General features: G+C 39.5%; 2 protein-coding genes across 2 annotated transcripts in view; both read right to left on the bottom strand.

Moving 5' to 3' along the window:
- The window catches only part of slc19a2 (solute carrier family 19 member 2), a 65,973-nt gene extending 53,933 nt beyond the window's left edge, over nucleotides 1-12,040 (bottom strand). The window contains exon 1 of the mRNA XM_072379346.1: nucleotides 12,034-12,040. The gene's annotated coding sequence lies outside the window, so the exon portion shown is untranslated. The remainder of the gene's footprint in view (nucleotides 1-12,033) is intronic.
- LOC140290166 (protein NLRC3-like) overlaps nucleotides 818-14,755 on the bottom strand; it is a 362,014-nt gene continuing 348,076 nt past the window's right edge. Inside the window, exons 12-13 of the mRNA XM_072379328.1 lie at nucleotides 1,553-1,599; nucleotides 818-1,426 (exon numbers count right to left, since the gene is read on the bottom strand). Of these exons, the coding sequence (XP_072235429.1) occupies nucleotides 903-1,426; nucleotides 1,553-1,599 (571 nt within the window). The 3' untranslated portion in view covers nucleotides 818-902. The remainder of the gene's footprint in view (nucleotides 1,427-1,552; nucleotides 1,600-14,755) is intronic.

Here is a 14,755-nt window from a genome sequence, read left to right on the forward strand (position 1 = left end):
AATATAATGCATGTTTCAAAGAGAGAAAAATAAACAAGATCAAAATGAATTAATAATAAGATGTAAAATAAGACAAAAAAGGAGACAGAAAGACAGAACTCTTCTTTGCGCTTCAAATGTATTTGATTTCCATCAACTGGTTAAAATGTTAAAATGTGATTAAAATAATTGTCAGAGTTTATTCTGCGTTCTCTTTGGATTGAGACGTCAGTTTAGTTCTCAGACTTGGTTCTGGAGGTCTTTACCTGTATATAAAAGCAGCACACTTCAACAGACCCAACTCTGATGTATATGCTTAAATAATATGTCATATTTTTGTTGTGTAGAAAGTCAGATGGTCCCTTTTTGTTCCTTTGTTTCCTTCTGCTTCTCTAGAAACAGCCTGATGTCCTGTTCACGTTTTTCACCATGTCAAAACGCAGACTTGGGCTTGAGAAGCCTGTTTAACATTTATTCTGTTTTACCCTGAAAAAACAGATGCCATGTAATACAACCTGGGGTCTCTGAAAGGTGTATTTCTGATCTCTTGGTGGAAATAAAACAAAAAAGATGAGAGTTCACAACAGGTTTGTTACTGCAGCACATTTACAGCAGCTTAGAAGAATGAAATGGGCTCAGTTTGTCATTTTTACTCCAAGAAAGTATCAGAAAAAATTAGCCAGCTCTGTTTAATGCATCATCATAAGTTCTGCTCATTAAGTAAATTCATCTTGGCTGATTGCAGCTCAGTGATTCCTCTCTGATATCACAGTTTGTCACATGTGCAGCAAACTAACTGCAGCTGACATCAACTGAATGGTCTCAGTTGAGCTGCAGGGAAACAAAATGTAAATGTATGTACAGACTGAGCTTTCTGTTCTACAGGGTATTTCTCAGACATTAAGAGAGTCTTTGTTCTAAACTCAACACAGGCGCACAGAACCAGGCACATAGAGTGTGAATTTAAATCCAGGGTAAAGAGGTTCAGTGAATGTGGTGTTGATGGTGCAGTAGTGGATCAGTGTGTCAGAGATGATGTTGTAGACGGAGAGAACGCCAGCAGCATGGTTCACATACACTGCTGCTCTGTTAGAGACAGAGGAGGAGATGGATGTTGGACTCTCACTCAGAAGGGAACCGTCCCAGAGGTCTACATTCCAGGACTGATCATTCCTTCCAAACACATTGTCAGAGTCATCAGGGAACTGCCTGCTGATTCCTCTGTAACTCACTGCTATACCAACTCCTCCACTCCACTCGACCTCCCAGTAACAGCGACCAGTCAGACCATCCTGACACAGCAGCTGAGGATGCAAGTAATCAAATCTATCTGGATGATCAGGATATGGCTGATCCTCAAACTGCACAAATGTCACCTTCCTGTTGTTGTCAGACAGTTTCAGGTTTCTGTTCACTGTGTTTGTGTCGATTGTGAGTCGACAGGAATCTGATGGAGAGAACAAACACAATCCAGCTGCAGTTATTGATCTATCATCTGTTCACTTTGATTAATGAGTGATGTGACAGTGTGAAGATGATTGAATGTCATGAATCAGATGAAGAACACACTTACACTTCCTCAGACCTGGAGTCAACCATCGTTCTCCAGCAGGCTCCACCCTGAAAGAAGGAGGGGGGTCAGAGCAGCACAGTCTCTTTCAGCATGCAAACATGGACATTGCATGGCTCTCACACACACACACACACACACACACATTGTTCTACACTGAGAAAGGAACAGGATCAGGAATTTGAACAAGTTTTCTTTCGTTTTCTTTTCTGAATCAGGCAGAAACACGAGGAAAAACATCACTGCTGTAGCTGTAGAAGGTTTGACTGACTCAATAAAGGCTCATAGTTGAGATCTGAGTAATCTTCTCAGAGAGTAGGTTAAGAGTTTAGGCTGTACAGTAGTCAATAAGATCAGACACATCTGCACTTTTATGGAAGGATATTGTTCAGTTCACTTCAGTTCAGCTTTATGTACATGGTACCATTTCATTAGAAAAATCTAGTAACTTCCATTCAAACCTATTTTTTAATTGCAAGAAAAGATAATATCAATATTATGTAGACATTACTGTGTTCTCATGTTGACATTGTGATATTATTGATGTATCCAATTCCAACTTTGTTTAGGAATAATAATGATTTAGTCATTCATGGATTTGGAGAAGGATTTGAATTTTCATTTGGCTGCAGGTGTTTGCAAAGTCTTATGGCAGGACAATGGAATTAAATAATCTCATATAGATTTTTGTCTGTATTACTGAACACTTCTGTCATGTGACTTTTAGGAAACTTTTCAGTAAGCAGTGGCTTTTTCTGGCCACCCTCCAGGAAAATCCATCTCTGTGAGGTGTACAGCTCTTAGTGTCCTATGGACAGATCCACCAGTCTCCTTCCAGCTCCTTCAGATCTGGAGGAGACTGGTGGGACCTCTCTGATTAATGCCCTCCTTACCCAGTCTGTGAGTTTTGGTAGACAAACCCACTTAGGCAGTTTGTTATGGTGACATATTAGTCACATAACATCAGTTTGGATGTCATGTTATGTTTTATATTCTAGTTCATTTCTGTCAGTTATGTATATTTACATCTATCTGTACTTGTCCATTGTGGATTCTGTAGAATTTACTTCCACTCTTAATCAACAGCAGGTCGTCATCTGAACCAGTCATTCTGGATTTATGTTTTTCAACATTTCTGTTTGGACTTTGTGGGTTTTCTGTTATGCTGTTTCTGTTCTGGAAGGTAATGAAATTCTTTAAGATCCATGTCTGCCTGGCTCCTTCCTGCAAATAGATCCACTTGTTGCCTGAGTGCTGATACTGATATTTTTATAACCCCACCCAGAACTTGCCTCTGACCTTTCAGACTACTGTCACTAAATTCTCTAATAATCCTTGTTCACTTTAAAAATCACAAAATGGCCCATAACCTACATCAGCTGAGCTTCTCTCGTGATATATTGCTCTTTTGGGATAGCAGTTTTAGTAACTATACAATAAAACCTGTACATAAACTCTGTCTCACTGCGCCTGCCACTTCTTTTTTTTTTTTTTTTAAATCGTGACTTAGCTGTACTTTCAACTTCTGCCTGACTGTACTTGTAGCTCCCTTTGCAACATTTTACACGTAATTAGTGGCATAGTGACAATTTTATGATTTCTCTAAATAACTGTAAATCAGGGGTGACTAATTTTCCAATAACTTTTTCTTGTCTTGGTTTGTTTTCTGAATTCTCTATTATACAGTCTTTGATACTGTGCTTTCCTGCCTCTGACAACAGACAAAGTGCCTGTTCTAACGAGTATCTACGGTGGCCCCTACAGCCTGATATCTTTTGTGAATTATAGATTATTAGCAGACATTTTTTAGGATAGAAATTTTGTGTATCCGTCTTCCACAGATACACAAAAAGGGTTCTATTTGCACATATCAATAAGGAACTGTTGCTTGAAACATGACAGCAAATTAAATCCTTTATTCCTTCTTTTCTTTTCACTGAATCTCTCAATCCAGCACCCAGTCCGTGGACTGTTGGTTGTGCTTGTTTTCCTTTTGATATTTAATGTCTTGTTTGAAGGTCTATCACTTACTTCAGAATTTAAAATGGGGACCCCTGACTGCCAAAGGTTTCTGCTCAAGTAAAGACATTTTTATTACATTTTTTAAAAAAATGGTCTTCTTTCTAGTTGGACTGCTTCTTCAGGGCAAAGGATATTAAATGGTGATTAAACCCTTCATCCATTGATGGTCTTCCAGGAATATAACCAGATACTTGTTTGATTTGAGATGAAAATGGGACCCTTTTGGGCGATAGTATCCGTTCCAAATGTTCGAGGAGTTATCCCAGGCAGAGGGAGCCTATAGATAATATTGTGATGTGACTCTCATAATCCTGCTGCTGCAGATGTGTTTGTGTTGCCTGAAGGTGAACCAGTCCTGGGTGATGCCAGTGATTTTGTCCTGAACCAGACTGAGTCTCTGTTGTTGACCACATTACAGATGAAAATTTCATAAAGTAATTGTTTTTGGAGTCATGTCTGCCAGCAATAACATTGAACACTGTAAAAAGTTTTATTGCGTCTGAGCAGGAGCACTAAGAGAATATATTTTATGATCAATGTCAGAGAATTAGAACTCATTTTAAAATCTTGATGACTGAAAATTTTCTATTTTCTTATGGTGATAATTTGAGCATTCTGGATCGTTAAATTTAGCTGTGGTGGCTTTATCTCTGAGCTGAAACAGTTCAAGTTATGCATACTGTTCATTTAACATGATGATTCTGTCAGAGCCAGTCGAGGTGAATATCTCACATAACTGGGAAATGGGAGGAAGCACAAAATGAACAGTGTGAATAAACACACTGGCTGAGTAAAAGACAATATGTTTCCAGCTTTTCTTCTCATACCAAAAACTGTGCTGCAGCAGTCCTTTCCATACCTGAGAGTTCCCAATTTGCAGTGTGGATCCTCTTTTCTAGCCTTCATTAGCTTCACTCCAGAGTCTCCTGGATGGTTGTAGCTCAGGTCCAGCTCTCTCAGATGGGAGGGGTTGGAGGTCACAGCTTCAGCCAGAAAAGCACAGCCTTCCTCTGTGATCAGACAGCCTGACAGGCTGGAGACACACAAAATAACACAAACTCTGAGAGAACTGTTCGGAAACATCAGTAAAATAAAAATCTTTCAAATCTGTTCTGATCAGGTACATTTTGGTTGTGAAACAAAGGCTTTAATCCCCAATCAGAAGAAATTGATGGTTCATGATTAAATGATATTAATAAAAAAAGGTGAAGAAAAACAACAAATTCTCATGTTGTTTGTACATTTCATGTACAAAACAATTCAAAGTGCTTTACATAGAATAAAAGCATTACAGCGGGGAGTGGAAGAAGAATTAAAAATATGTAAAAGAATATAAAGAGAAACAAATAAAATAATTGAAATGAATAAAAACTTGCAACAGTCTAGATAAAGCTAAAGATATCGTGCAGATTTCATGCATAGACACATGAGAAAAACATTTTTTTTTAAACTGGATTTAACAATGTCTACATTTGGTGACAGTTTAATCTCCTCTGGCAGTTTGTTCCACTTGTTTGCAGCATAACAGCTAAATGCTGCTTCTCTGGGTTTAGTCTGGACTCTGGACTGGACCAGTTGACCTGAGTCCTTGGATCTAAGAGCTCTGCTGGGTTTATATTCTCTGAACATATCACAGATGTATTTTGGGCCTAAACCGTTCTGGGATTTGTTAACCATCAGTAGGCTTTTAAAATCCATTCTGTGACTGACTGGAAGCCAGTGTAAAGATTTTAAAACTGGTGTGATGTGTTCAGATCTCTTAGTCCTGGTTAAAACTCTAGCAGCAGTGTTCTGGATGAGCTGCAGATATTTAATGCTCTTTTTGGGAAGTCCAGTTAAAAGACCATTACAGTAATGGAGTCTACTGGAGATGAATGCATGGATGAGTTTCTCCTGGTCTTTTTGGGAGAGAAAACCTTTAATTCTGTTGCTGTTTCTGAGTTGGTAAAAAGCTGCCTTGGTGACAGCTTTGATGTGGCTGCTGAAAGTCAGATCTTAGTCTATCAACACTCTCAGGTTACAAACTTGGTCAGTGACTGTAAGGCCCCGAGTCACAAGGTATTTACCAATGCTGACCCTCTTCTCTTTGCTACCAAACAGAATTATCTCAGTTTTGTCTTCATTTAATTGTAGAAAATTCTCTCTCATCCAGGAGTTTATTTCTTACTGACACAGTACGTCTGCTGGGCTGCAGTCGTCTGGTGACAGAGACAGAGATGTTAAAGTTCTGCAATATCTGACCCAAAGGCAGCATATACAAGTTAAACAGAATAGGTCCAAGAATTGACCCCTGGGGGACTCCAGAAGTCATGGCCACTCGTTCAGATTCTTAGCTACCAACTGTAACAAAATAACTCCTGTCTTCTAAATTGGACCTGAACCAGTTAAGGACCACTCCAGAAAGTCCAACCCAGCCTGTGCAACAGGATTCTGTGATCTACAGTATCAAAATCAGCGATGAGATCCAACAGAACCAGGACTGAAACATAACCAGAATCAGTATTCAACCTAATATCGTTTATTAGACTTACAATATTCTGCAGACATTTTTTAAAGCAAAAGATCATTTGATAAGTCATAGCAAGTGCACTCCTTCAGTTAAGAAGTTAAGAAATATTACATTCTATCAATTTAATAAGCTTATATAGTCTGACCTCAAAGTCTCCAGTTTACAGTTTGGATTCTTCAGTCCATCAGACAGCTGCTTCACTCCTGAATCCTGCAGGTTGTTGTTACTCAGGTCCAGTTCTGTCAGATTGCAGGACTGGGAGCTGAGAGCTGAGGACAGAGCTTCACAGCTTCTCTCTGAGAGGTGACAGTTACTCAGACTACAGAGACAATAATTAGAAAAGTGATTTCCTCATCAATACTTTAATAATAACTGACAGGTTCTTCCTAAAAAGGGATGGTTGGATTGGTCCTGCCTCCATGGAAATGTCATTAATGCTATGAACTGGTGCTTTATAGATAAAACTGCTATAAAAGGAAATAATCTATCTTGACAAATCTTATCCTCGATCAAAAGCAACCATATATATATTATACGTATATAAGAACAACCATCTGAAAATGTACGTACAGAGCTTTGTTGGAGGCTTTGACCACTGGCAGAAGCCTCAGAAGAGCCTCCTCTGAAGCAGAGTATTTCTTCAGGTCAAACACATCCAGATCTTTTCCTGATGATAGTAAGATAAAGACCAGAGCTGACCACTGAGCAGGAGACAGTTTATCTGTGGAGAGACTTCCTGAACTCAGGGACTGTTGGATCTCCTCCACTAGAGAACAATCATTCAGTTCATTCAGACAGTGGAACAGACTGATGCTTCTCTCTGCAGACAGACGCTCACTGATCTTCTTCTTGATGTAATCAACTGTTTCCTGATTGGTCTGTGAGCTACTTCCTGTCTGTGTCAGCAGGCCTCGTAGGAGACTCTGATTGGTCTGCAGTGAAAGACCCAGGAGGAAGCGGAGGAACAGGTCCAGGTGTCCATTTGGACTCTGTAAGGCCTTGTTCACAGCATTCTGATGGAGATGTTTTAGTTTTGCTTTTTTTAGTTTGTACCAGAAAAAGCTTTTGTCTCTTTGCAGCAAGTCAACTCCAGAGTTGATGAAGGTCAGATGGACATGAAGAGCCGCCAGAAACTCCTGAACACTCAGATGGATGAAGCAGAACACCTTCTCCTGGTACAGCCCTCTCTCCTCTTTAAAGATCTGTGTGAACACTCCTGAGTACACTGAGGCTGCTGAGATATCGATGCCACACTCTGTCAGGTCTGATTCATAGAAGATCAGGTTTCCTTTCTGCAGCTGCTCAAAAGCCAGTTTTCCCAGAGACTCAATCATCTTCCTGCTCTCTGGACTCCAGTGTGGATCTGTCTCAGCTCCTCCATCATACTTGACCTTCTTCACTTTGGCCTGAACCACCAGGAAGTGGATGTACATCTCAGTCAGGGTCTTGGGCAGCTCTCCTCCCTCTCTGGTTTTCAGCACATCCTCCAGAACTGTAGCAGTGATCCAGCAGAAGACTGGGATGTGGCACATGATATGGAGGCTTCGTGATGTTTTGATGTGGGAGATGATCCTGCTGGCCTGCTCCTCGTCTCTAAATCTCTTCCTGAAGTACTCCTCCTTCTGTGGGTCAGTGAACCCTCTGACCTCTGTCACCATGCCAACACAGTCAGGAGGGATCCGTTTGGCTGCTGCAGGCCGTGTGGTTATCCAGAGGCGTGCAGAGGGAAGCAGTTTCCCCCTGATGAGGTTTGTCAGCAGCACATCCACTGAGGAGGACTTTTGAAGGTCAGTTAGGATTTTAGTTTTCTTGAAGTCGAGAGGAAGTCGACACTCATCCAGACCATCAAAGATGAACAAAACCTGGAACTCTTCAAAATCAAATATCTCTGTAGTCTCACTGAAGTAGTCATGAATAAGTTCCACCAAGCTGAACTTTTCATCTTCCAGCACATTCAGCTCTCTGAAAGTGAATGGAAACATGAGCTGGATGTCCTGGTTGGCTTTGCCTTCAGCCCAGTCCAGAGTGAACTTCTGTGTTAAGACTGTTTTCCCAATACCAGCCACTCCCTTTGTCATCACAGTTCTGATTGGTTCATCTCTTCCAGGTGGGAGTTTAAAGATGTCTTCTTGTCTGATGGTTGTTTCTGCTCTGCCTGCTTTCCTGGATGCTGTTTCAATCTGTCTGATCTCATGTTCATCATTGACCTCTCCAGTCCCTCCCTCTGTGATGTAGAGCTCTGTGTAGATCTGATTCAGAAGGGTTGGGTTTCCTGCTTTAGAAATCCCCTCAAACACACACTGGAACCTTTCTTTCAGGTTAGACTTAAGCTTAGGCTGACACCTGTGAAGAGCCTCTGAAAGACAGAATAAGAGATACAATAAGTGAACCCTGTGGAGACAACTATAAAAGTTGTACCTCACCTTCACTTATCACATGATACCACAAGTTACAGGTGAGTTAAAGGGAAATCTGAAGCTTTGACCCATACAGTGAGAGCATCTGAAAGTGCTGTTTGCTTCCATCTGTGGCCTTAGATGGAAGAGTCACTGCAGAACACACAATGTTTCTGAGAGGGCATCTTGTGTTGAATCATTTCTGTTCTGCTCACACTTTTCTCTGACAGGAATATAGTTCTAGTGATTCCATTCCATTTTAACAGTGGTCATGCCATATCTGCACAAAGAACACAGAGCAGAGGCTCTTCCTCTATTGTAACTCATCAGATTGGCTTCTTGTGTTTCTGAGTTGCCGACATCACATACTTGTTGATGCTAATGAAGCTGATGAAGGCGATGAAGCTGCTCCAGCCGACAGGTCCAACACATTCTGTGATGCTTGTCCTGTTGGAGGAAAGTTAATCTGAAATCAAACAAAGAATTCCTCCTCACATAACAACTGTGTGGAATCAACGAGCCGTAAAGTTTGAACTTTCAAAGTAAAGCTTTTAGTGTTTGATACATGCTGTAAAACATCGTCTGCATGCTCCACATAAGCTTTTAAATACTTTGTTCTTCCTCTGACTAACCTTTATTAATCTTGATCTTGTTTAAAATGTAACTTGTAACCGCCATCACATGTTCAGTGGTATACATCTCAACCATCACATCCACTGTATCCAGTCTGTCTGCTTTCTCCAGACGATACTTTCTGATGGCTTCAAATCCATCCAGTAACTCAGTATTGTGAAGATACCAGTGGAAATGTTTTAGCTCCTGTTCTCCTAAATCCTCCAGTGTTTCCAGGAGCTGCTGCTTCACAGGCGTCTCCATCTTTGCCCTGTAGAAACAGCAGAGGACATTTTCATGGCAGGAACAGAAATAACCACTGTTCATTACAGCTTTTCTCTTTTCATGGATGATTTTGGATCTATAGTTCTGAATGGCTTCTGTTTCTGACTGCAGTGGAATGCTATAAATGAGAAAACTTCCAAAAAACACCAGTGATTAGCCCGGATCCAACAAAATCGGAGAATAATTAAACTGAACGCTAACGTAAGGAAGGATAATGAAACCAGATCCTGAAAGATGTGGAAAACTGGAGCTGGAGATGTTTTATGAGTTCACACTTTGTTTTTCGTATACTTTATCTGTATGAATCAAATCTATATATTAATTCATGAAGTATCATGGCAATATGTGATTGTTTTCCAGATGACAGAACAAAACAGACTTTGCTATTTAGCGCCACATACTCTCATACCAGCCCAGATTTGATCACTGGTGATCATCACACACTTCACGCCCTCTTGATCCCCACTTTGTTTTGACATCACGGTGACATATAGTTCAAGAGGTGAACCAGAGAGCAACTTCAGCTGACTGTGATCAAAGAGAACTGCTGGTGATCTAAGAAATGGAGAATCCATAGATGCAGTCGGTATTAAGGATACTTTCTCCATGCCATTCTTTTTATCCCTTCTATTTGAAAACTTTTCAAATAAACAGTTTTTCTACTGAAATTTGAAAAAGCTTTACACTGTCTCATGAAGAAACTCTATTCAATTTAGTTTTATTTATATAGCCCCAATTTCAACAAATTTCATCTCAATGCACTTCAATAATACAGTCCAATTCAAGCCAGTTGGGATCCAATTGAATAAATTCAAAATCAGTCCAATTAATTTAAATATAGCCAATTCAAAAACAATTTCCTAGCTAAGGAAACCAACACATTGCACCGAAACTTGTCTTCAGTCCAATCTCCCGTCCTGAGCGTGCCTGTGGCGACTGTGGAAAGGAACGACTCCCATTTAACAGGAAGAAACCTCTGGTAGAACCAGAACCAGGAAGGGTGGCCATCCGCCTCGACCAGCTGGGGTTTGAGAAGACAGAAAAGAGGGAAAAGAGGCGGGAAAAACACCATAACACCATTCAAAGGATACTTGTTGGAACAGGGAAACACAAGTTAATAACCACAATAATGTCACATGTACATAATATAATTTGAGAAATTAAACAGGGGGAAAAAGAGAGCAAAGTGAGGAAAGGTGTGACAGATGAGGTCCCCCAGCAGTCTAAGCCTACAACAGCTTGACTATGGAATGTATCAGGATCACCTGAGCCATCCCTAGCTATAAGCTTTATCAAAAAGGAAAGTTTTAAGCCTAATCTTAAAAGTGGAAAGGGTGTCTGCTTCCCGGACATTTACTGGCAGCTTATTCCACAAGAGAGGGGCCTGATAACTGAAGGCTCTGCCTCCCATTCTACTTTTAGAAACTCTGGGAACAACAAGTAAACCTGCAGTTTGGGAGCGAAGTGCTCTGTTAGGAAAATATCTTACAAAAATCTTTCAGATAAATATTAAACTTAAACCAGCCTAACACAGTTCCTTTAATCACAATATATAGATGAGCTGAAAACAGATTTATCATAGTGTTGATATCTGTCTATGTCATCATCAAGAAAGAACTTCCCCGACCAGAATCTATAAACTTTCAGTGTTGTGTTACTTCCCTTTTTCTCTTTGCTGAGCGGCGTCGCAACATTATGTCTTCACAAATAAATTTCACCATCAGTGCGAGCACACAATGAAAGCAGGCTGGTGTTTGCTTCCCACTAAGTGAGAAAAACTGGAACTGAAACACTTCTTATAAAAAGCAAAGACAGTCTGTACTTTCCAAAGAAATCAGTGCGTGTCATGAAACACCCCCACCAACATCTTTATGTGAATAAAAATCAGTCTCTAAATTACATTTTTAACAGGTTTTGAAGTGACTGTGGTGAGATGGAGCCATCTGACTTCAGACAATCCAACCACCATCCACAACACAAGGCCCTTTGTCCTTGGAGAAGCAGCAGTTAGCTGTTATGCTGCAAACAAGTGGAACAAACTGCCAGTGGAGATTAAACCGTCACCAAATGTAGACATTTTTAAATCCAGGTTAAAAACATTTCTTTTCTCATGTGTCTATGCATGAAATCTGCACGGTACCTTTTAACTTATCTAGACTGTTGCTTGTTTTTATTAATTTTATTTCTTTCTATTTATATTCTTTTTTACGTATTTTTAATGTTTTTTCTGCTCCCTGCTGCAATGTTTTTATTTATGTGAAGCACTTTGAATTGTTTTGTACATGAAATGTGCTACACAAATAAATTTGACTTTGACTATGTAACTGCATTCATAGCTGTCACCATAACCACGAAATAAATAAAATAAAACAAATGACATTTTTTAACTGCAATGTGCAAAGATAAAAGTCAATACCTCCCCAGAAATATTACCAAATTACATTCTAGGGCTTAAAAATCTTAAAGTAATACATTTTCCACAGCACAGTCAAAACAAAGACAATGAATCAAACAAAAAGCTAATCTACTGTATAGAGTTCTAACCATAACATTAACAAGTCTATATATATATATATATATATATATATATATATATATATATATATATAAAATCATCTCTGATACTGACTGATATTACACACAGTTCAATCCGAGATGACGGTTTAGAGTTACCTTAACATTGTAGCATGAATGTTTCTGTGATTTAAACAAATTAACATGGGAAGTGTAAACAAACTAAGCAAAGAGTCTTTAAAGAATAAAACGTTCAAAGTGTTAGATACATTACCTTCACACAGTGAAAAGATGCTGGTCAACGGTGAAAATTAGTTAGAGTAGTGAAAGGAACTTATTCATGTTTAACCGGCTCATCTTGGCTTAAGCCTCCAAACCTGGAACAGAAAAAGCTTCCTGTTTTGTCTGTTTAGTCATAGAACAGGAAGTCCATCAGCTAATGGCTGCCAGCTGCACTGACTGCTCCTCCTCTACATGAGCTACTGGAAGCAGTCCTTCTCTTCCTTTGCTGTCAGTTTACTCATCAATGTTCCCCTTTTGACTTTTTTGCTCTCTATACTTCACTTTCAACTCATCCGGACACACACTCCACCTCTACTGCTTCAGATAAATTCGTTAGAACTAGACATCGAGTTAACAGTCACATGTGGTCATATTTTTCCTGTTTTTGAGAAAGTTTGTGAAGGACCATTTTAAACTGAATCTACAACACTTTGAAATGTGTGAAAATTGAGGAGGTCGAAATACTGTGAAGAGCAAAAGACAATTTCTTGATGAAACTGAACAATGAATGGTTTATTTCTGTTGGAGTCTTAGAAAATAACAAGTCATCATCGTTCTCACAGAGACTTTGGACTCTCACATGAGCAGCAGCACTAACATCATTAACTTTAATTCTATATTAGACTCTATTGGATTTTCTCAAAGTGTTCGCAGACCTACTCACTGCCTTAATCATACCCTTGACCTTGTGCTGACTTATGGCATTGAGAGTGAACAGTTAACAGTGTTCCCTCATAACCCTGTCTTGTCTGACCATTTTTTAATAACTTTTGAATTTACATTACTTGACTACACGGTTTCTGAGAAGAATTCTACATATAGAAGGTGTCTGTCAGAGAATGCTGTAACCAGATTTAAAGAGTTGATTTCATCATCCTTTTCTTCACTGCCATGTGCTGATATGACACAGGATGGCTACCTAAATTTTACTCCAGTAGAACTTGACTCTCTTGTTGACAGCACTACAGCTTCAATGCGTACAACACTGGACAATGTTGCCCCTCTGAAAAGGAAGGTAATCAGTCAGAAGAGGTTGGCTCCTTGGTATAATTCACAGCTGCGTGCGTTAAAGCAGACTGCAAGAAAGCTGGAGAGACAGTGGCGTTCCTCTAATTTAGAAGAGTCTCAATTAGTCTGGAAAGATAGTTTAATAACGTATAAGAAAGCACTTCGTAAAGCTAGAACTGCGTATTATTCATTATTGATAGAAGAGAATAAGAATAATCCCAGGTTTCTTTTCAGCACTGTTGCCAGACTGACAAAGACTCCGAGCTCTGTTGAGCCATGTATTCCTTTAACTCTCAGCAGTGATGATTTCATGAGATTCTTCATCAATAAAATTGTTTCTATCAGAGAGAAGATTAATGGAATCCTTCCCATTATTATCACTGATGTATCATCAAGTAGAGCAGCTTTAGAAGTATCTTTCGAACCTGAATTGTATTTAGACAGCTTCTGTCCAGTTGATCTTTCTGAGCTAACAACAGCAATAGTCTCTTCTAAACCATCAACTTGTATGTTAGACCCAATCCCAACCAGACTGTTCAAGGAGGTTTTCCCCTTAATTGACACTTCCATATTGGATTTGATCAATCGGTCTTTGTTGATAGGATATGTACCTCAGACTTTTAAGGTTGCTGTAATTAAACCTTTACTTAAAAAACCTACTCTTGATTCAGAAGTGTTGGCTAATTATCGACCTATATCCAATCTCCCTTTTTTGTCCAAAGTTCTTGAAAAAATAGTTGCAGTTCAACTTTGTGATCATTTACATAGAAATAATCTGTTTGAAGAGTTTCAGTCAGGATTCAGAGTGCATCATAGCACAGAAACGGCACTGGTGAAAGTTACCAATGATCTCCTGTTAGCTTCTGATAGCGGACTTGTTTCTGTGCTTGTCCTGTTGGATCTCAGTGCTGCATTTGATACGATCGATCACAGCATTCTGTTACAGAGACTTGAACATGTTATTGGGATTAAAGGAACTGCATTAGGCTGGTTTAAGTCATATTTATCTGATAGATTCCAGTTTGTTCTTGTAAATGAGGAATCTTCCTCACACGTTGGAGTAAGTCATGGAGTTCCTCAGGGTTCTGTGCTTGGACCGATTCTTTTTACTTTATACATGCTTCCATTAGGTAACATTATCAGACAGCATGGCATAAATTTCCATTGTTATGCTGATGATACTCAGCTGTACTTATCTATGAAACCAGATGAAACCTACAGGTTGGTCAGGCTACAAGCCTGTCTTAAAGACATAAAGACCTGGATGACTCAGAACTGTCTGCTTTTAAATTCAGACAAAACTGAAGTTGTTCTCTTTGGACCTGAGCGCTTCAGGGAGAAATTGTCTAGTTATATAGTTACTCTAGATGGTATTTCCTTGGCTTCTAGTTCTACAGTGAGGAACCTTGGAGTTATTTTTGACCAGAATTTATCATTTGACGCACATATAAAACTGGTTTCTAGGACTGCCTTCTTTCACCTTCGTAATATTGCCAAAATCAGGAACATCCTGTCTCAAGGTGATGCAGAGAAACTAGTTCATGCATTTGTTACTTCAAGATTGGACTACTGTAATTC

Source organism: Leuresthes tenuis, unplaced genomic scaffold (genome assembly GCF_036924035.1).
Source record: "Leuresthes tenuis unplaced genomic scaffold, fLeuTen1.0.hap1 SCAF_1, whole genome shotgun sequence".
Lineage (NCBI taxonomy): Eukaryota > Metazoa > Chordata > Actinopteri > Atheriniformes > Atherinopsidae > Leuresthes > Leuresthes tenuis.